At 40.0% G+C, this 22,936-nt stretch overlaps 1 protein-coding gene across 1 annotated transcript in view; it reads left to right on the top strand.

The window, feature by feature from the left end:
* Nucleotides 1–9,240: 9,240 nt before the first annotated feature.
* syne2b (spectrin repeat containing, nuclear envelope 2b) overlaps nucleotides 9,241–22,936 on the top strand; it is a 140,106-nt gene continuing 126,410 nt past the window's right edge. The window contains exons 1-7 of the mRNA XM_086147898.1: nucleotides 9,241–9,693; nucleotides 15,416–15,477; nucleotides 19,498–19,593; nucleotides 19,667–19,744; nucleotides 20,949–21,041; nucleotides 22,011–22,198; nucleotides 22,582–22,781. Of these exons, the coding sequence (XP_086004024.1) occupies nucleotides 9,606–9,693; nucleotides 15,416–15,477; nucleotides 19,498–19,593; nucleotides 19,667–19,744; nucleotides 20,949–21,041; nucleotides 22,011–22,198; nucleotides 22,582–22,781 (805 nt within the window). The 5' untranslated portion in view covers nucleotides 9,241–9,605. The remainder of the gene's footprint in view (nucleotides 9,694–15,415; nucleotides 15,478–19,497; nucleotides 19,594–19,666; nucleotides 19,745–20,948; nucleotides 21,042–22,010; nucleotides 22,199–22,581; nucleotides 22,782–22,936) is intronic.

Genomic DNA, 22,936 nt, shown 5'->3' with positions numbered 1-22,936 from the left:
ACCTAGAAAAAAAAATGAAGAACAGGGCGAAGACGTCATATCGCAACTACCAGAAAATCAGGTAGAAAGTGAAAGTGAGTAAACTAAAAAAATTATACATCAATAAACATTCAAAAATTACATAAAATAACAAGAAACAGGAGTGACATGTCAATTTTTGATTTTGCAAGAAGAATTACATTTATTTTATTGCATAGAAAATATTCTCTTTATTTCTAAGTCAAATATGATCACAAAGAATAATTTTCATTTTTTTCTGAATAAGAACAGTCTTACCAAGTTGGCCTGGAAAGTTCTTTCCTGAAAGCTGCTGCGGACTGAAATGACACCTTTTTATCATCCTGCGCTCCAGCCAATCAGAGGCTGCTGTTCCTCACCTGGCGCTCTCTGCAGTTGAAGGAACCAGCATTTTTCCCTCCTCTTCCTTCCTTCCTCCCTCCTCCTTCTCTCCTTCAGCTCCATTAGCTTGATGAGGCTGGTATTTCTCCTTTGTTCCCGTTCCCCCTCCCCGCAGGACATGGCGCCTCCACCAGAAGGCCTCCTGTCATCACTTGTCGTTCAGGTGAGTCGCCGCCGGCTGACTGGTTAGAAATATTTACCTGTGGAGTTGGAGTCAGAGTCTCAGCTCCTTCCCTCCTGGATTACAGCTAATCCCTCTTCCCAGAGCTGAAGTCTTCTCAATATTTCCTAAATCCTGGGCAAATCAGATTAAACATGCTGCGAAAAAAAAAACCTCAAAATTATCAGGAAATAGAATAGATTGTGCCCCTTATCGCCCCAATGGGTGATTTAAAAAAAAAAAAAAAAAAGAAAGAGAAAGGATCAGTAAATTCTGCAAAATCAGAAAGAGATTTTTAAAACATCAGAAAAAAGATCACACGAAAAATTGGCCATTAAAAATAAAGAAATTACTTTAAAAAGGTGAGAAAATTTGTGAGATATAAAAATATATAAGCCCCCCAAATCTGAATAAATCAATCAACAAATGACCACATATGAGAAAGAAATTAGGAACTGAATGAATCATTATTAATCACTCAGTAGTTATTAAAGAATAAACTGGGAGACGACTTCTTTGAAGTATTTGAAAGATTGTTTTGAAGATTTGATAAAGTACCTGAAAATTTGCTGAAAAAAACAAACAAAAAAATGAATTGTTGACAACTGTGAAAATATACTGGCAAATCAGCAGGAAATAAAAGAATGAGATAAAGCAAACAAGCACATTTGATAAAACCTAATAAGAGTAACAGAATTGATAATATCCCAAGAAAAAATACCTGCATCTTAATCTACTCAAATTTTAATAAAGAAATATATAAAAAATAAGTCATAAATCCTAGCTGAGAACAACCTTGTGTATTAAAAGCAAAGTTCCCCTTAATATTTTTTGAAAACTACAAAAAGTTGTACAAAAAAAAAAAAACCTCACTAATTTGATAATAAAGAAGCACAGAATTGGAAAATAAATCACTATGTGTGATATAAAAAAAAATTGAAAACAAAAACAAATGGTATCACATCAACAAGGACTTTAAAAGTAATTTGTTAAATGGAAGCGAATTAGTGACGCACTTCATTTAAGTCACAGGGGTGGGGGGGGGGCATTGACATCCCAATCTCATTTCCATTGTGATTTTTCACCCAAAGCCTTTTTCCATCAATGACTAAACCTGTTAACTGGATGGAACAAGAGAAGATAACAGGATGGAAGCAGAGTGGGAGGAGCGGGTGGAAGAGGAGGAAGAAGAGTCACATGATCAGTGAGCTATGTGAACTTGAACCTCAGGTAATGGAGCAATGACAGTGAAGAGGGTAGTGCCAATCCAGCAGAAGCGGATGATAAATTCAGATAAACAAAATCAGACTTCAAAAAGCCAGATTGTCTTTGTTTCTTCTTTTCGTTTCTTTTTATTGAATCTCTTCATCGCCTGGAACCATCCTTATCTTCATCACAAGTCCTGATTTGAAATTTGAAAATGAATTTTTCTCTAGTTTTCAAACTTTTTCATAGGAGTTAAAAAGTAAATTCTGATTAAAAAAAAAATTAGCCAGAAAAAGTACATCATCAAGGAAAAAAAAAAAAATCAATACGTTTCTTAACAAAAAAACAATATTTATATCAGATAAATTAGCAAAATGCGTAGAATTGACTGGAAATTTTGCCAAAAAAGGGGAGAAAATAAATAAACATTTATTTATTGAATACAACTTGTGGTGCAACCTGGACCCATTGTCAGTGATGCCCCTGGTTCATAGGATGGTTTGAGTCTTACATCAGACCCCCTCAGCGCCAACCAGCCAGGGGTGACTAGGCCCTTGTGTTCAGGTAAAGCTACACGAAGAGTTTTGAAAAAAATCTTCATACCAAAAGGGCTCCAAAAAGAAAAGATGATCGTGCAACCGGTAATAATGCCCTTCTCTTGGCGATGCAACGCCGATGTTGAAGTACTAGAGATACACCCTTTGGCCAAAGGTGTCATTGTAGTTGAGGATGAGATTTTGAATCTTCTCTGGAACATGTTGTCTGCCCAAGGCCAATTCCGTGAGGTCGCCTGGTATCAATCCATAAGCGTTGTCAAAATCTAGCCATAGCTCTGCCAGTCCCCTTTGCTCTCTCGTGCCTCTCTGATCAGGTTACAACCCCTGTGTATTCGATGCACCCAACCCCTGGGACCCCACACTTCTGCATCAAGGTGTCTATATGGGTGTTCTATAGGAGAAATCCCATTGGGCTATTGGAAACTAAATAGATTTTTTATTCACCACTAAAGAGGAAGATTGTCCTGAACTGCTCAATGTTATCTGCATTCTCTTCCTTAGGAATTCAGATGCCTTCTGCATATCTTCACTACTGAGGCTCTCTCCCCCCTACTCCAGATGGTTCTGGGTTGGCACACCTTGAGCCCAGTGCTGAAAATGTTCTGGCAGATTAGATGACCTCTGACTTTTTTGAGGGTGGGTTCATCACTGTTAAAAAGGGTCCCGGGTTCATGTGCGCATATGAAGGCTGCACAGGGGCCGAGGTCCAGCTCTCTCATATAAACGTTGTGGGTGTTTATGACATAGTGGTTGATATCCTCCTTAGGACAAGAGAGTTGGCCACTTTTTTTCTCTGCCTGTAGCTTCTTTGCAAACCCAAATTGATTTGCAATGGAGGCACTGCACCTGCAATTATCAGAAAGTTCCCCCAAAATCAAGACAAATATATATCTATACTTTTCCCCTACAGGAGTATCAGCAAGCAGAGATGGAATCACATTATAATAAATAATGTAATATCTCTCTTTTATGTATAAACCCCTAAGAACTGTGCAATACACCTTAAAAAAAGTAATTTGATCATAACTTTGAACATTATGCTAGTGTTTTTTCCTCAAAAATCAGTAATAATTTCCCAGGAAATTTTGAAAATAGTACAACAAATCACAGAATAAAAGAAATGACCAATACATTTGGAACCCTGTGTCACATGACTTGATCTGAGGGTGCAGAACGATGGTTGTCAATATATGAGGGAACCAGAATCTTCACCCTCACGCTGATGATCTGAGGATGAAGAACTTTGACATGTGAGAAGGAACTACACAATGACGCCAGAGCTGAGATGAAGAATATAGAGCTCTACTGTCCTCTGCTGGTCAGCTGCAATACTGACATACACACAAACAGACTCACTGCTCCCGGGACAGAGCTACTTTTTTTTTTTGTTTTAGTTTTAGAAAAACAACTCTGGGGAGAGTGTGGTAGGTTTAACAGATATCCAACCATTGACCCACTAATTCACACCTCTTGACAATTTAAAGTCTTTAACAAACTGTTTCAGGAAGGAAGATTTGTTGTAGGAAGATGTAGAACCTGGAGAGGACCCAGGCAGGAGAACACTGAGAACCCAGAGACTCCACACATTCAGAACCCAGTGCACCAGCAGTGGAGCACCGGGAACAGTGATGAGCAGGGAGCTGCTGCAGCCAAAAATTAAGCCGTTGAGGACACAATATTATGTCAAGCAACGGACACACGTATACGAGAATGTTTATTTCCAAGGTAATATGAAAAGTTCTAGTATTTGCAGTTACATAATCTGTCTAGATATTTGGTGTTTGCACTGAGATAAGCAGTTTTATCCTGCTGAGCCAGGAGGGGGCGACCTTTGACCTCTGTGTCACCAGGGAAGCATTCAAGAGTGCAGAGGGGGTTAGAACCTCAGCTGTCTCCAAGACATGAGATTTTAAATGCAAACAGATGTGAGACTTGGGATTATTCGAACCAGAAGAGGAAATTAAAAGGTTCAACCTGCTTTGTGAATGAGACAGCGAATGGTAGGATGGTAACAGCCTCGCGCTTCCCTTCAATTGAGAATGGATGACTTGAGATGTTTCTTCCTCTGTCGCATCTGAATTGCTTAAAATTTCCAAAGATATTTCATCGTAATGTTGTGTGAATCTGAATCTTTGAGTAAAAAATTATAAATTGGATGAAACATTTTGTATTTGTTACCCTAAAATGACAGGTAATCTAAATTTTGGTTTCAGATTTTTTTTTAATTTTGGGTTGCTCACTCTTTTTGTTTTTTTTTTATGTTAGGAAAATGTTATTTCTGCAATTTGTGTACATTGTTATTCAATCTTTCTGTTTTAACACAAACTTTTGATTTGCTTTTTCCTTATTTGTTCCAGTTTTCAAGGACACGTCCTGCCTGTTTCTCATGGATTTGTTCCTAATTTCTAATTTTCAGTCTAAAACAAGTTTCAGTCATTTTAGGATAATAACTGGAGATATTTTCAAATGACAGACGTTTTGCCCTATGAATGGCAGCCTGCAATGGGCCGAGCCAGACTGATGCCCCCGCGGCGGCCCCGCGGGTTCTGAAGGACTTTATAAATCATTGTTTTCTTTGGTTTTTGCCTCCTCATAATTATATTTGTGAATGCAATCTGTCCTTTTTGGCCCGTAACTCCGACCCATTCAGGGTGTTTGACCTTTGACCCGTGTGACAGTTTGTGTGTGTGTGTGTGTGTGTGTGTGTGTGTGCATGTCTATTTTTAGTGCAGAAAGCGAGCCCACCACCCCCTTTCCATGGCTGGGTTGTCTCCGGTGACTCGTTCATTCTGAGGCCCCCGAGCTGTGCACCCTCAGGTTCCTGCCAGCCCCCTGGAAGAGGACACTTTGCTGCTGAGGAACAAAAACAAAACAATCACCTTTTCCACTTCAGGTAAGAAACCAGACTTTTTTATTCTCTGTGAAGAACCCCCCGCCCCAGCCACCCACAATACCCCCTGGTCCAGCTTTAACCCCCCAGAGTCAGAGATAAGAGTTGCTATTTAAAAAAAATTAAAAAAAAAATCTGTCAGATTGTTGATATAACTTCCGATGATATATATATCCTTTTAAATTTCTCTCAAATTTTCAAATTCAAAGAACGCTCTAGATTTCCAATTTATTTTTCTTTCTTGTTTGCGCAATTTGATGGTTCCTAATTTGTAATTTTCACTTTTGCTTATTTTTAGGTTTTACATGTAATTTTCAGGGGAATTTTGGGACACATTTCCAGGCTATTTTATGATTCAATTTTTTTGTTTTGCTTATTTATTTATTTATGTTCTTCATTAAATTATTCTTCCGCTGTTGGAGGTCTTTTGTTGATTACCTGCTCGTTACTAATTGTTCCTTCCTGGTGTGCTCTCATTCCTGTTGTGTGTGTGTTTGTGCGCGCACGCCTTTTCAGATCCTTTTTAACTTCCTGCTTCAGAACAATTGTATTTTCTTTATCGGTCAAAGAAAGAGTCCTCAGGACTAATTTTACGTTTCAGCTGATGTGAAAATCCAGATGCTATTTATAGAAGCTTCTAACATTCCTGGTCACTGTGCAGTCACTCTGGATGGCTAGATAACATACAACTACTACAAGTACTACAACGACAAGTACAACTTCAACTACTTGAAAAAAAATTGAAAGCCCCTTCATACAACCAGAGGGACCTGAAGTTTCAGACCAAAAATAACTCTGTCACGTGTTGATTCGCGACCCTGTCCTACATTAGAACAGTCAGCGGTGACCTGCCGTCCTCACAGGGAGACTGAGAGCAAAGACTTTGTCATCTCCCCCTCCTGCATCAAATTTTCACATATTTTCAGCGGAATGTGTCCAAAATTTTCAAGAGTATTTTTTAAATACTGAATAACTATCCAGTATTTATTTTGTCATTTATCAACCAAAATATTTTATAAACATTATTTGATAAGTCAGAAAAAATAAACAGCCAAAGAACATCTGAATGTCAAACACGAATCAGCAAATAAAAGAAAAACACATCTTTTTTTTTTTTTCTTTCTTCCGTATGACAGGATATTTTGAACCTTTGTCCCACTGCCTTCTCAGCATCGCGTTTACACTCAAAGCTTGAAGGCTAAGGTGATTCTCCCTTGTGTCATTATGGGGTGTCACCCCCGTATGATATTAATTGCTCTGCGCATCTAAAAATAGTTGTGCGGTGCTGAACTCTGGAGTTTGATGTTTGTCATCATTGTAAATAGGAAAGTTTCTTAAACTCTGCTGCACGTCACTCATTTCTCAGCAGTTTTATTCGTGCAAATGCTCAAATGCCCCCCTTTTTTATTCGTATTGTCAGGCTTGTAAGGTCAATTTGACTTTAATTCTGAAAATTGATGGTATTTTTTGTGATTATTTTGGGGTTTTCCATCTCAGGGTTTCTTCTTCCTACTTTAATCGTACAGATTTTTTCTGGAATTTTTGACTCATTTTAGGATTTTACATTTTATTTTGGTTCATTTCCTGCTTTATTTTTTAGGTTTAAATCTCTTTTCACTTTTTCTATGCCTTTTGGACCTTTAGAATTTTTAATCTGCATTTATACCCTTCCTGATGCTTTCTAACAGAACTTTTCCTGCTTTCTTTCGTTGGTCGTTCAGGTTTTCGCTGATTTCCAGGTTGTTCTCAGTCTGTTGATCCTTCGAAAGTTTCGAATGCTGCTCGTCTCTGTAGATCCTCTAGAGTTGTTCCTTCCTGCATTGTTCAGTTGCACGGATTGTTTCTTACAGTGATTGTCAGCCTCGAAGGTATGAAAGATTGACTCTCCCTTTACAGAAGATCAATATCCCAGAAAACTTCATGAGGAAGAAATTAAGAAAAAAACTGGAACAGGCAAAGATATTTATGGGTGCGCAGGTCTCCAGCTCGCTGTCATGCTGGGGAGACTGAAGGCTTTCTACACTTTCTCCTGACCTCAACTGCTCAGTTCTAGCTCCTTGCTGCCGTTCACACTTGACCGTCGGTAATTCCAACAAGAACAACGGGTTCACACCTGGCATCACGATAATTGCCGCTCACCCTGAAACTGACCGTAACGTTTTCTGACTGTAACATTGCAGGTTTATGAAGAAAAATGCTGCATAATTTTACTGCAGAGGAGAGATATGACTGAAGACAGATGTTCTCTGATGTCTGCATATAATCTTGATCATTTTATTTGCAATGAGCATTTAATTTCAATGGGGATCTTTTTTTAATTCCGGATTCGATATATTTGGCACAACTTTTCCTTTTCTTTTTGATCCCATCGCTGTTTCTCTCTTTGCCCCCCCCAATCCACAACCTCTACCGTGCCCCCCATTCTGTTCCCCTCGTCACTCGTTTGACCAGCTGACATGAAGCCTTCAGATAATTCGCATACCGCTTTATAGAACCTCCCACCACCACACACACACACACACACACACACACACACACACACACACACACACACACACACTCCTTAATGCCAAAGGGTGTCGATGTTTTCATTATTTGCATGTACTGATCATTTACAAATTTACTGATCAAGACGAACCTCGGTCACGTGACGCCATTTTTGACACTGAATGTGGTAGCAAGTGGCTGCAGGCTGCATGAAGATCTTTTTGTTTTCAAAAAGGTTTTTTTCTGAAACTGAAACCATGATGTGTTTTGAGGTTTTTTTTTTTTTGTTTGTTTTGAGAATTGAGAAATAAACCAAGAATTGCCCAAGAAACCAGACGGTTTTGCAGAAATGTCATCTTTAATGAAGTTAATTTGTGGGACAATCAGTGAATGGTCAAGAGGCAGAGTCTTACCTGAATACCATTTTCCCTGCAAAATACCAGTTTAATTAAAAGACAAATGAGGCAAAATGTGTGTATGAAATAATAATATAATTCAACACTGATACAGAGAACCGGGGCTGTTAGCTTTGCTGGTTGGTGCTAGCACTGAGATTTGATCTGGCTTTGCCCTTGAGCCCAGACAAACACTGTGTCGTACGCTGGTGTTGGATAATGGCCGCTGTGTTTTGTCCCCCTCCCATCTCGAGTTGGCGAGAAATGCGTGACATTTAGACGTGTCTCCAAATGGGCAGGTTGAAGCGGAGCGCTTTCATCCTGGTGGCACGTCTTCCTCCGCTGACGGACAGCTTTATGGGTGCAACAGGTGTGGGGGTAAAAGACGACCCGGGGAAAATGTGGAGATGCCACACAGGTCGGACGGAACATCGGGAAGCCAGGGCCGATTCTCAAAGTAATTTAACATTTTGAATAAACCAAACAAAATATCTCAAAAAATAATGAAGAAAACTGAACTTGTAATTGAAAACTGAAGATCGCACACATACACTCACTCTCTCTGTATAGTGTGTATATATATATATATATATAGATAAGCAATCTTCAGTATATATATACTGTGAATATGTACACTATATATATATGTCATGCCATAAATATGTCAAGAAATTAAGAAAAGTGAATACAGTGAAGTAAATAAGAATGGAGCTCTAATTTGCTATAATTTGTCCTAAATATACCTTGATAACTGGAAATTATCTTAAAGTGATAAGAAATAGCAAAACAAAATCATGGGAACACACACATACTACTCTATTCCAGGTCTTTGATGATACATTGCAGCCACTGTTTCAAACACACAAGTTACGGGCACTGCTGTACAGACAAGGAAAATAATCTAGCAGTGGATTTATATATAAAATATTACATTTGTGTGTGATACTATGTGTGTTTTGCAGTTTTTTTGTTATTGGCAATTTGGGAAAATTCACACAAGATTTTTTTTTACCTAAAATGAATGAGTAGTTTATGTTTGCTGCTATTCTTCCATCTCCTGTTCAATTTAGAATAGAATTTATCCCAAAATATTGAAATGTACAGGATTCTCAGAAAAGCTTCCCCAATTCTTGTGGGTTCTCTTAGTGTTAATCTTCCATGTTCTCCTGCCTGGGTTCTCTCTAGGTTCTTCAGTCAGTAGATTCATCGAATGTTCAAAATTTTTTATTATTGTGAATGAGCGTTGGATGACGATGTAAACCTGTCCATGTCAAACTCTGCCCCCTCACTCCAGGTCCGCCCCACTCGCTGCTGCATGCAAGTATACATTTAATGAATGCAAACTCCTCTTTTGAGACCTCCGAAAGCCAGGGGGTTCGAGTGATATTTTTTGTCTTTGGAGGGAAGCAAAAAAAAAAAAAAAAAAAAAGACTTGAACCTCACTAATGTCTTTCTGTCTTTATCACCCACAGAGTGACGTCATGCTGCCCAGCGGCTGCCGGTGAGAACCCATGTGGTCAGACCAGGAGTGTGGGGATGGCCAGGGCGGTGGGGCTTCCCTCCCCCTGGGCATCGACGATGTCCACATGCTGCTGCAGGGTCAGTGCACAAGAGTCTGCAAGACATTACTCCAGAGTGTCCATTACAGTGTGCAGTCTCAGTTGCTCAATTGCTGTGGAAACATAATAGCTGTTCAACTTTAACTGCTTACTCATCCCTCTTCTTGTTGTCACTTTTTTTTTTTTTTAAGGGGTCAGGCTGAAACTAAATCTGAGCAAGTCATGTTACATGACGATTTAAACAAAAGAAAATCCGCTAACTGTCAACCAGTGGTGGTTGTGTTTTTGTTTTTTTTTTGTCTCTCAGAACGTTGGGCATGTTCGCGGGTTCTTTTTGGGGGCACAGCGGTGAGGTTCCCTGCCTGGACACTGACTGCTTGCCGTGGCATAGAAACTTCAATTATATACCCATCATGGCAGCAATCAGATCCCCGTCGGGCTTAAAGCAGGTCTTGCCCTGGCAGGCCTGTAGCCTTGCTCACCTGGATTAGAAAAAAATGAATAAAGAATGAACGGGGGTGGAGTCCAGAGCAACTCACCTGCCTCCTTACTGGCTGTTAGCTGGTTTGACAGGAATGGAATAGGTTCTGGCTTCAGATGGTGAGTTTTTTTCTCAGCACCCCGGACCCACTGCTGGTGGCTCTATATGCAGACACTCACTGTGCAGAGGGTTTCTTGCTGAGTCGCCATGGGTGAGTCTTGTTTCTCCCACCAGGAAGCCCTATTTGTCAGTTGTTACACAGTACTATCACATTTATTACAGCGCAGTATTTCATTAGAGGCTTCCCTGGTGTTTAATACCTGTTGTGTGAAAGTTACTACTGATTAGTTTTGTTTGGAAATCATTGGATATATGGGGGTTCAATTAATGGAGCAATTCTGGAATTAACAGAGTCAAGCAAAGTGCCAGAATGTTGTAGTTCTGACCTTATGCTGCACAGAGAGCTACACCAGAGTGATCCCTGCAATGCTGCTACATATTTTTAAAACCAATAATCATTTCCTTGGTTTTCAGTATGTTAATCTCTAAGGACAAGCGCTCACACCAGTCAATAAAATCATTTACCACAGGGCCGTGAATAGCATCTGCGTTCTTGAGGAGTGACACAGTCACAGCAAATGTAATCATTTCCCTTTTTTGCGTCTGGACTCTGGCTCTTGTTGCATGGGGGAGAGCTAATGGACAATAAAAGCACATTGGATAAAACACCATTTACCCTAACTGTCTGTGCTCTGTAGTTAAAAAGTTATTATTTTTGTATTCATTATATTTCTAGTGCAAAGAATAATAACATCTGTCCAGTAAACTTTTACTAAATTATTAACATCACATTTGCTGAACTGTGTGTATGAAAGTTCCTTTTTTTTCTGGATTAGTGACATGAAAATTTCATTTCTAATTCTTTTTTTTTCTTTTTCTAAATTTGGGGATAATTATCATTTTTAGGGGACAAATTGCAATAATTTTCCTTTTCAATAATCAAAGAATAGATTGGCTATTAATTTCTCAGCTCAGCCTTGAATTAAAGCCCGAAAATTAAAGCAATTACCATCAGCATGGAATCAGAGCAGAGGGAAACTTCAGCCCCATCAGCATGTTGACTTGATAAATTATGGCAGCACCATCATTTCAGCCCCGAATGCTTTGTATGTCTCTGCGTCGGATGCTAGGTGATGCTAACTCTGCGGGAAAAGCTGACTAAAAGCACAATAGTTAGTGAATAGTTTGCTGAAGTAGCTTGCAAGCAAAAACAGGCAAATTAAGTGTCATGTTCACAGAACCAGAATCATTAGATTTAGCCTACTAGTTGTACTAAGATCTTGGCCAAACACAGTGCTGGAATAAATTATAACCTACTAAATGTGCATTTCGATGTTTGCTTATCTGATCTCGTCTCTGAAACAGCTCCTACTTGATGCCAGACAGAAAAAAACATACAAAAATGTCCAACACTGAGAATTGCTCAAGCTGACGTCAGACTCTAGCTCCAGACTTGAAGGTACCAAATTTAAAAATAGGTTTGACATTCATTTTCCAACAACCAGAAAAAATGTTTTCATTCTCTGCTAAGAAATCAAGAATAATTTATACACACACACACACACACACATATCTATATAAAAGTGAATATCTGTATACAGGTCAGAATCAGGTGTTGCCATGACAACCCAGACTCGTCCAAAAACCCGGGTCCAACGATGTTGGAATGCAGGTAATTTGTTAATTTGGTTTGACTTCATTTTCACCCACTTTGGGTCAAGAGTCAGAACTGTTGCCTCACTGCAAGAGGTTACTGGTTCTGACCTGGTGGTAGATGGGGTTCTCTCTGTGGGGCGTCTCCATGCTCTCCTGGTTGTCCTACTTGGGGTTCTCTCCATGTTCTCCGCCTTCCTCCGACAATGTAAAAACAGTCAGTAGGTTCAATGATGATTCTTAATTCTCCATAGTTGTGAATAAGAGACTTAAAGGTTGGATATTTCTCTATGTCTCTGTCAGCTGATCTGTCCAGTTTAAGCCCATTCGCTTAATAGCTTCAGTCCATACTTTCAAGATCAGCTGATGAGAAATCACATTAAATCAGTTCAGACTTCTAATGGGAGTTGGTGGGTCTTGTTATGTTTTTATTTCTCTCTGAGTTTGTGTATCACGGGGTTGAAATTAAACAGCCAAATATGAAACAGGCTACAAATATTGTGCCACTATTTCTGTCATCGTTCCTGGCGTCAGGGATACCTGAAACCTGCTCCTTAATAGTCATTCTCGCGTTTTCACAGTTGGTGTGCTGCTGTTCTACAGAGCCTGGAAGCTGCTTGACATCTGTTTACAAACTAAATTTAGACAAAATGTGTTTGTCACGTGCAGGATTTCTATAAATAATTTCAACATACAAAACTTTACAAAAATAAACCTGAACATAAAGACTGTAGACCAGTGGTCCAAACTTTTTTGGGCCACAGGCGGTTTAATGTCAAACAATATTTTTGTGGACCGGTGGATAAATACATATTAATATTAATACATAAATATTCCTGCGATTTTCTTTTCGGTGTCCAAGTGGCGAAACGGTTTTCAGGGCTTCATTGCCTCATTAGAGAGCCGGCCACCGCAAATTCTGCAGAGCGGGCTTGGTGTTTGGGAATCCCCAGTCAGGATAAATCCCTATTTTAAGTAGGTCTGCTGGTACTGTCTATTAAAAGCAGCTTTCTTTTTCTTCTTGGTCATAGGCTTGCTTCCACTGGGCCTTTTCCCCTTTGCAAAGAAACTTTCCAAGACATCTGTTTTTTTAATCATTTTGCTAGCTTGTAGGTTTAATATTAGCATTAATGTATCCGAGACAAGCATCTTGACATGTGTTGAGTGAGTAATAGACTGATGTAACACAGAAATTCCGTCATTTTTCAAAATAAAATATTTTTCAGTCTCGGATTAATAAATAAAACGTAAATAATGTAAGTTATTTATTCTTTTTGTGCGGCCCAGTACCAAACGACCAATGGAGCGGCCCAGGGGCTGGGGACCACTGCTGTAGACGAGTCACGTTAAATAAATAAATTGCCGAGTTGTTGAGTTGTTGCCCGATAATTAACTGAAACTGGAAAATCATGCAATGTTTTTTTTTTGTAAAAGGTTTTGTAGCTTAGGGGAAAGTTTTGTTGTTTACAGGAAATGAAAATAGACCACCAATCACAGGATTGGTCATGGCACCTGAGTACTGGATGATCTGTGAGATACAGTAGAAATATAAACTTGCCAGAAATGCAAACAATATAGATCAAACTGCATGCCAGTTTCTTGATTATTGTGCCAGGGTCACCAATAGCTGTGCGGATTAAATGTGCTAATTGAAAAGTGCAAATGGAGAGTTTGTAAATTGGGGTAAAAAGTCAAGTTGAGGGGGTCTATGAGTTTTCTGAGATAGTTGATGGCTGTTTTATGATGGTTTGGTAACCACTGTATGCTATCAGCATTGAGCGTGCAAATTGCAAGGGTACAAACTGATACATGCAGTCAAATGTAGCTGATTATTCTGAAGTGGTCATGGTTTTGAACTTCTATCAGCTGTTTAGGAGTCACAGGGCAGTGGGACAGAAAGAGTTCTTCAGTCCTGATGTCCAATATTTCATACCTCTGTAACCCCGGCCTGGGGGTAGAAGTGTGAACAGTCCATGCTACTTGTGGCTGCGGTCCTTGAGGATTGAGGTAGCTCTTGGATGGATTCTTCGGTAGTTGATGCAGAATAAAAAAGAAGAATATGTCCTCAAATGGGCACTTCCTTAATACAATGGCCATATTGTATAATCCATTTCCACACATCGGGACCTGAAGGGCAACCTCTCACTGTTGTTTTTTTTTTGCTGCCCCTGGCAAAAAACAAAATAACATCCTCACACAACAATTGCATATTATTTCCTTTTTGTATACAATTGCAAAGAGGAAATATTCACTCTAGAAATCTCAAAATGTAATGTCCTCATGTGAGGACACAGGGTCATACAGGGAATTCTCATTTCTCTTATTGCAGTTATCAAGGTTGCACTCAGGCAGGAAAAGTTGCTTTAATTATCAAGCCGTGGAGCGTCTACCTTTGCATGCCAAAGATGCAGCTTAATAAGCACCTTTGCTTTCTCCTTCCTCTGCTACTGAGTATTCGTTAGCTGCAGGTGAAGGCCGCTCCTGTCCAACCAGCTGATGGTAAACAGGTTAGCAGGTGCGAGTTACGCAAAAGAAAATACCCTCAGGTGATTCTTCGTTTCGCAACCACCGGGTTGGGCGGCTCAACGGGCTCATTGTGCGGCTTGTTGTGTTTCATGATAGGGGAAGTAGGTTTCCTCCAGAGGAGCACGCTCAGTGATGGCAGGAAATTTCTGATTAAATTGACGTTCTGCCGACCTGGCAGATTGTCAAACCTAATTGGTTGTTTTTTCATAGCATCTCTATCATCTCTCTTTCATCTTTCACCACTTCTGTCTAAACGTTTTATTTTCCGGCTCTAAATGAAGCCCAAAGCATGAGCTGGTTTTAATTTGCTGATCAGTTCTTGGGAGTTTCTCAATTTGAACATTTTCCTTCATATTTTTACATTCACTCAGAATTTTATGCTGGTTTTGGCTGACATCTGACACTATAAGGCAAATTCAAAGCTTTAGTAATTTGAAACCTAATTTCTTGTGGATTCTGGACAGATTTATGACTATCATTCCTGCAACTCTAAAATCCGTTAAACAGTTTGCTGTAAATGAATGAATGGGATTTGTGGGTTCAGAAAACCAAATAATGAGGAATTATTTGGGATTTTAAAGGAAACCTAACCTGAAAACATTTTTGCCCAAACGAATCCATGAACTTTAAAGAGTTAAACACACCTTCTGTTCCTAGTCAACGCAAACATGCCCACGTGCTGAAGGCTGTGTCCATGTGAGAATTGTTTTCACAGGGAACACAGTGACTCAGTGAAGACAACAGGTGCTAGCTTGTCAGATTTCTGTAGCACCTTTGGGAAAACTGGGAGGACATGGTTTCTGCAAACTTTCACATATGTGACCACACACCTTTTTATATTAATCATGTGTCAGTGACCAACGACTGCTCCCACTTCCTGAATACACACGCAAATGGCGTTATGAAGTTTATCAGTGTCAGCTATCTGAGAGATGACTCATGTTGTTGTGAGCTAGCCACAGACTGTTGTTTATAGTTTCTTGGTTACACTATTTGATTTTAAAATGAACATCCTATGTGTTATTTTTTTCTTTCCCAACAGTGGAGCAAGAACAGATACAGAAGAGGACGTTCACCAACTGGGTCAATGCTCAGCTAGCAAAGGTTAGTCATATTACTGTGCATCTGTTGGGTCGGACTATCCGCCATTCGCTGCCCATTAAGCATCTGACACTAAAAAGTAGTACATTACGGTCAAAGAAGCGTGCTTTTCCGATTTGAGTTGTCAGTCTTAGTTTCTTCTGTCGGATTATGCGGCTCATCATTCATTCTGTCATACATGTCACATATGACTTGTTTATTCATATTTCATTCACCTCTGCACTACCTCGCTCACCACTTTACTCAACACTTGACTACATTGCAATGTGTATTTTGTACTGTACATAATGTACATTTGTACAGGTGTAGCTTGATGTCAGTTCAAAATTTAACCTTGAACAGGAGCCAAATTCCTCGCATGTACAAATATACTGTATATTGCCATTCAAGCTAATTCCAATTCAGATTCTGTGATTCAATGTTAATGTGCAGACTAAGCTTGTAAAGAGTCAACAGGCTTACCTAGACAGAAAGGAACACTCAGTTTGTGGCAAAATTCTGGGAGTTGCAGTTGAACGGTGGTTACCACTGGAATGTTCCAGGTTGTGATCCAGTGGTCAACTGGGCTCTTGAGTCCTATGTCTATGTCCAGTCATTGGCTTGACTGAAGACTGCAAATTGTACAAATGATCTTTTGTTTCTCATGGAACCACACCAAACTGCATGTGTGCGGCGTTATGTTGGATGAGCATTTCATCTAAAAGGAACCCTTAAAAAAAAAGATCAGAATTTGTTTCCAAACAACAAGCTGGCAATCCTCGCTTTAGTACTTTTTTTTCCTTTCAGCCCTGTGGTGAAAGGACAACCACGCACACCAATCACAGCAAAGTGAGGCACCTGGTCATGTGCTCCCATGACAGTTACACTGCGCTCTAAGCAAAAATGTAAAGAAAACCTCTGTTTATAGAGGAAAAAAAATAATCACATTTTGAGTATGAAAGCTAAGGTGCCTACAGCTCGAGGAATTTCCGTCACAATGAGCAACTGGAAAAGAGCTATATCCATGTGACAGCAATTTGAACTGGTTCAGGTTTTTGGGAGGGGTTTCGGGGGGGGCAACAGAAGACAGCAGAGGTCTGGCTATTTGTGGTGATCACCAAACTTCGACCAAAAAAATGTCACCGAAAAGAGTCATCGCTCAAATTATGACCTTGTGATTGACAGTTTACTCTTCCTGATTAAACCCCGCCTTTCACCCATGTGACAACTTTGATGGGTTTCAGCTCCTGTGACACTAATTATTCATAACTGAGAATCAGTGAGGAAAATAATTTCCCTTTTTCATGTTTTTGATAATGATAATAATAATAATAATAATAATTATTATTATTATTATATTGTCATTTAAATGACCGTTGCTTTATTTTGGCATTATTTTAAATGAAACACTGTGATATTGAGTTTTTTTAATTTGTCTATTTTACTGAAAGAGATTTTCATTGGGTTGAGTTTGGCACTCTGTGGCTTTCATGTATCACACACACACACACACACACACACACACACACACACACACACACACACACAAAAAGTGCTCCCAACGAGAACATTGAACTTCTTCTGCAAAGTTCCACATGTTCCAACTCTTCTGACAGTTCCTACAGCCCATATTTATAACAACATTAATAAGCCCCCGCAGGCTTCTGAATCACAGAAGACATTTCTCATCGCACAATGGATAATTCCTACCCCAACTTTTACAAAGTTGACCCCTCCTCTTCTGTTTTTGCTCAGCATGTGAAAGTTAAATCATTCAAGGGTGGAATACCATAAATCCAGCCCCAACAGACAGGAACAAGCAGGGACCAGGCTACCCAGAGAATGGAGAGTTTAAATATGAGCACTTTTGTTTTGGTTGCCCAGCACCGTGTGTGTGTGTGTGTGTGTGTGTGTGTGTGTGTGTGTGTGTGTGTGTGTGTGTGTGTGTGTGTGTGTGTGTGTGTGTGTGTGTGTGTGTGTGTGTGTGTGTGTGTGTGTGTGTGTGTGTGTGTGTGTGTGTGTGTGTGTGTGTGCGCGTGCGTGTGCCTGCGTGTGTATTTGTGTCTTTATAAATCCATATTAATTTAGGCCTTGATCTAAGAATCGATAACGATAACTTCATTCAGGTATAAATCAAAATGAGACAAACCAACAAACACATCAGAAAAAACAATCAGAAGTCAAATACAACATCAATAATTAACAAAAAAAATCAAATTTGATGAAAGTCAGCAATAAATACTTTGTTGCTCACTAGATACTTTCAATACAACACAATACAGCAGGTCAGAAGGTGCCAACAATTTAACCTAAAAGTCAACAGATTCCATCCCATCATAAGACCACTTTGTTGAGTAGTAACCCCTTAATATTCAATGTGAAAAACAGACAAAAAACATCCAGGCTGCCTGTGTACATTTGAACTAAACAATCTGCAAAAGAACAAGACAAATATTTACAGGATTTTAATCAAAAATATGTAAATATCTAAACATGCAATTTAGAGTAAAAGAGAAAACAGAACAGAAAATAGCTCTGCTGCCTCCAGTGCTGGGCCAGGGCATGTGGTGGAGGTTGTTACAGTAGACCTAAATACAAACATTTGATCAATTTTCCGATCATTGTGTGCCGATCAATTTTCACCCTGTCACCGAAGAGGGAGATACTTTGAGAAATGTAAAAATAGATTAAAATTAAATAAATAAAATAAAATTAACAAACGCTCTAAATCCTGAATAATCACTGTCCTTACACGGGGTCGGCAGGACTGCTGTCGGTCAGCGGAGCATCGGCGGACAGAAATATAATATGGAAGAGCAGGTTCATGCCAGACAGACAGCAACAGAAGGTCATTCGTGACACACACACACACACACACACACACACACACACACATACACACGGCTGCCAGCTTGGCAACCCAACCCCTCAGTCACATGATCATCTTTCTATAATTCCCTAGAAATGTTTGTAGACAGAGCAGAGACGACACCGCCTCCTTCTGGTCTGGGGAATAATACAACGTTTTTTACTTGTTCATTATCCAGACTGCTGATAGTGCTTGCAGGGATAGCGAGAGTCTAGTGTCAATCCCAGAAGTCACTGGGGTGAGAGACGTAGTTTGATATGTAAATGTAAACACATTAACGAAGAAAGAACTAATAAGATGGACAAATAATTTCTCTGAACTCCATAATTATGGTAACAGGGACGACAGCCCGTTAAATTTGTCAAGGGGACAAGAGGCCGTGTTTAGCTTGGACGAGTCACTTGTCAATCACTAGCCAATGTGTAGAGACATGCAACCATTCACTCTCCCCTATTTGATTGACAGCTCCTTTTTGTGAAACTCTTCACAGCTCTCTTGTGGTCAAAGTAAGTCGTGATCGCCAGAAATAGCCGGACCTTTGTCACCCTCTGGCAAGGAGAACTGGTTCTAATTGGCGTCACATGGATACTTCTTCTTTCCGCAGTTATTCAACGTGAGGGACGTTCCCAGAGCCGCGGGTGCTGTTGCTTTCGTTCTGCATAACATTTTTTTCCTCCTTAAACAGCATCGACGTTTATATTTTCTGCAAGCACGTTGTGACTGTCAGGGTTTTTTTTCCACCAGTGACATGAGAACCTGGTGCGTGAGAACACCGTGAAGACCGATTAGGCCGTCCGGGTTTTTAGACATAGATTCCTCCTTTAGCTGTCAGACAGACAGTAAATCATACATGATTCATAATGTAGGAATCACAAGAAACAAGTTTTATTTGGTGGCGTGTAATATATGATCAACTGAGTAAGTCTTGTCGGAGCCTGTAACAACAAAAGAATCCGCTTTGAAGCGGCAAGGTGTGAAAGAACGATATAAGTGGACATTTTTTACCATTTATTGAACTCATGACAAGTATTAATCCAAGCTTTTTAAAGAATCATTATGATATATTCTTTCATTCAAAGTCCAATGTTCTCCAGTCCACAAGGCAAAGTGGTACCTTTTGGTCCTGTATGAATGCTTGTAAAATTAGGTTCTTGCGCTCTTCTGCATCCTCTCAGCGGAGGCCCCCAAGTTGGATCCTTGACCTCTTCAACGACTTCCGAGATGGCTCCAAACTGCTGGACTTGCTGGAAGTGATGAGTGGACAGAGAATTGTGAGTTTTTTTTGATTTTATACTTCTTTGGATTGTCCTTTTGTGTCTGACCGACAACGCTGTTGTCCTGCAGAGCCGGGAACGAGGAAGGGGGATGTTCCAGCATCGGAGCAACATCGAGAAAGCCCTTTCCTTCCTGCGGGCCAAGTCGGTAAGTAATGAGAGGCCAAGTGTATGTTTGTGTGGGTGTGTGTGTGTGTGTGTGTGTGTGTGTGTGTGTGTGTGTGTGTGGGTGTGGGTGTGGGTGTGGGTGTGGGTGGGTGTGTGTGGGTGTGTGTGTGGGTGGGGGGGCAAACTGGGACCTTATTGGGATTATTGAAAATCTGGTGTGAGGATGAGATTCTTGAACACAATAAAGAAGGAGAAATTTCAAAAATTGTTCATTAAAGAAAAAATAGGTCAGCAGCTGATTGAAGAATTTCTATATAAAGTCATTTTTGAATGATTATTTATGAATTTATTCATGTCATTTGTTTATTTTGTTAATTGCTTTCAGCAAATTGAGGTAATTATCGGCAGAAAAGGCCCCAGGTAACTTGGAACAGATCTACATATCACCCTGACACATCTAGTGTCTCGTTACCCAACATTTCCAAGAACATCTGTATAAATTAAAATTTTAAAAAAGGCCAACATGCCTTGGAACTGTGTAAACCAGTGAGCCTCAATCTTCTTGCACCACCAACCAGTAAGATGATATTATCAGGCACCAACCTGCAAGGTGTATATACGCAATATAATATGATTGATTGATATGAAAACAAATCCAAAGTGTATAAAAATACAATTCACCATAATGCTGAATTGGTGGGAGCCCTGAATTATTGATATTAGAATGTTTGGTTTTTTTAATCACTTTTACAAGCTTATGCACTTCATCTTTTGTGGTGACGGGTCCATTTTTAGAAATAAAACATCTTTCACATCCAAATGGAAAATGGAAAAAAAAAAAAAAAAAAAAAATATTTGTTCTGACCCAAGAAAGAGAAAGTTCTTTTGCAAACAACAAAGATAAACTCTGTTTATGACAAGGCTTCATCGGCATCTCTAAAGCGCAGTATGATGGTGGCAGACAAAAAGGAACATTGCTTGTATTTTTGAGAAAAGTTCTGGAATGCAATCTCACCTTCACTCTCCCCTCTTAATTTTGAATTACTTTGATAAATAGCTCCCAAACTGGAGCCATTATTTTCTGACCAGATTCTTCAAGAAACATGCTCTAATTTTTCAGTAAACCTCAACAAATAATGAAATGAAAATGAAACTATACATGATTTTCCCTTCATAATTCAAAGGCAACAAAAATGAATACTTGAATTGGTGAAATCACATTTTTTTTTGTATTTTTGCTCCAGATTAAACTGGTCAATATTAACATTCCTGACATCATCGACGGGCGGCCGTCAATTATCCTGGGCCTTGTCTGGACCATCATCCTGCAGTATCATGTGAGTCATTGGTTATTTAATAAAATTATTAATCATCATTTTTGTGTGCTAAACAACATGTCTAACCTACTTTTTCTATTGAAGGTCAATGCTGGTCATTAACTTCGCCCATTATCTGATGTTAGTTTGTGAAGCTCCATTCATGTCGGCTTTGAAAATTAGATATAATAAAATGTCTTGGATAAGGGTTGAAACATAAGTTGTTGTTTTTTTTTTTTAACCAAATTTGCTGTTTAAAATTATTTTTGATAAATTTCATATAATTGTAATAGCTGGGATAAGGGATTCTTATCACAGATCAACAAAATACAGATCAAGAACAAATAGAAAAGAGGATTATTATTTTGGATCATCAAATATTTTCATTCATTTCCTGCTCATCCCCTGTGATGTCGATGCCCGGGTTATTTCCTTAATGCAAATAAATATAATGTTACCATCCATCACACTGCACCCGAGCCCCTTGGCCCTTCCCATGGATGGTAGCCAGGGGAAGAGGGACCCATGTCACTCCTTCAGGCTGTGCCTGGCCGAGCACCATGGGTGAAGGCCCGGCCATCAGGCACTCACCATTGAGCCCCGCCCCTAGGCCTGGCTCCAGGGGATGGGGTCCGTTGACCCGCGTCAAGGCCAGGGAAAACCAAGTCCAACGTTTGTGTTCTTCATGAGGGTCCTCTGAGCCATGCTTTGTCTGTTCCCTCACCTGGGACCTTGTTTTGCCTCAGGTGACCCTTCCAGGGGCATAAAGTCTCCGACAACATAGCTCCCAGGATCACTGGGACATGCAAACCCCTCCACCATAGTAAGGTGGCAGCTCATGGATGCTCATTTACCAAATGTCCTTTTATTTATAAATTGTACTTACCATGAAGTTGTTTTGACACCACGGTTCCTGCTAGGTTAAGTGGTCATATTGTTCACCTGCTCATTGCCACCAGGGAGCTTGACAAACCTCTGATCCATGTCCAGATCGAGGAACTGGCCAGCGGCCTGTCCTTTGCCTCCCGTCAGTCATCCATGGAGTCCCTGGTCAGTCTGGACTCTCGCTCCACAGCGTCCAGCTGTAGCCGCCCCCAGAGGGGCTCACCGCTGCACCAGCGCTTCAGGGTCTCCGCCAAGAAGGCCCTGCTGCTGTGGGTCCGCGAGCAGTGCCACAGGTGAGTCCACCCTGCTCTGTTAACGCATGCTAGTTCTGGTTCAAAGTTCAAACGTGATGTGAAATACTCCCCCACCCCTCTCTATTGGGAGGCGGGGGAGTCAGCACTGCTGGTCTCCTGACAGTCAAAAGGTCAAATCCCCGTCCTGTTTCCCAAACGTCAAACTGACCATTCATATCAACATATATTGTCTTTAAAAAGCATCTGAGGTGTTATTAATTATACAATAACTATTATATTATCCATCCATCCATCTATTATATTATATTGAATTATATTATATTATATTATATTATATTATATTATATTATATCATACATTACTTAACACATATGACTAATTAGATATTGTTATAATGTAAAATGTATCATTTTTGTTTGCAGAGCCGGCTGTTCAATAAATGTGAAGGACTTTAAGGGCAGCTGGCGGAATGGGGTGATCTTCCTGGCCATCCTGCACGCCCTACGCCCTGACCTGGTGGACCTGTCCAAGGCCAGCAACCGGAGCAACAGGCAGAACCTGGAGGAGGCATTCGTCATTGCCGAAAGGGAGCTGAGGATTCCACGACTACTTGAGCCAGACGGTCAGATCTGCTTTCCATTCCCTTCATGATGACAAGAGAGTCAGATCTGATAAAACTGGAGGTCCTGTTTCTGAAAAAGTCTTTATCGTGGATATGATACTGCTTTCCGTTATAAACTATATAAAGCAGGATGGTTCCATTAGGTTTAATGACGT

This window comes from Fistularia commersonii, chromosome 1 (assembly GCF_037954325.1).
Source record: "Fistularia commersonii isolate RoL2024-O1a breed Wild chromosome 1, RoL_Fcom_v1.0, whole genome shotgun sequence".
Taxonomy (NCBI): Eukaryota; Metazoa; Chordata; class Actinopteri; order Syngnathiformes; family Fistulariidae; genus Fistularia; species Fistularia commersonii.
This window is presented reverse-complemented; position numbering and strand designations above follow the sequence as displayed.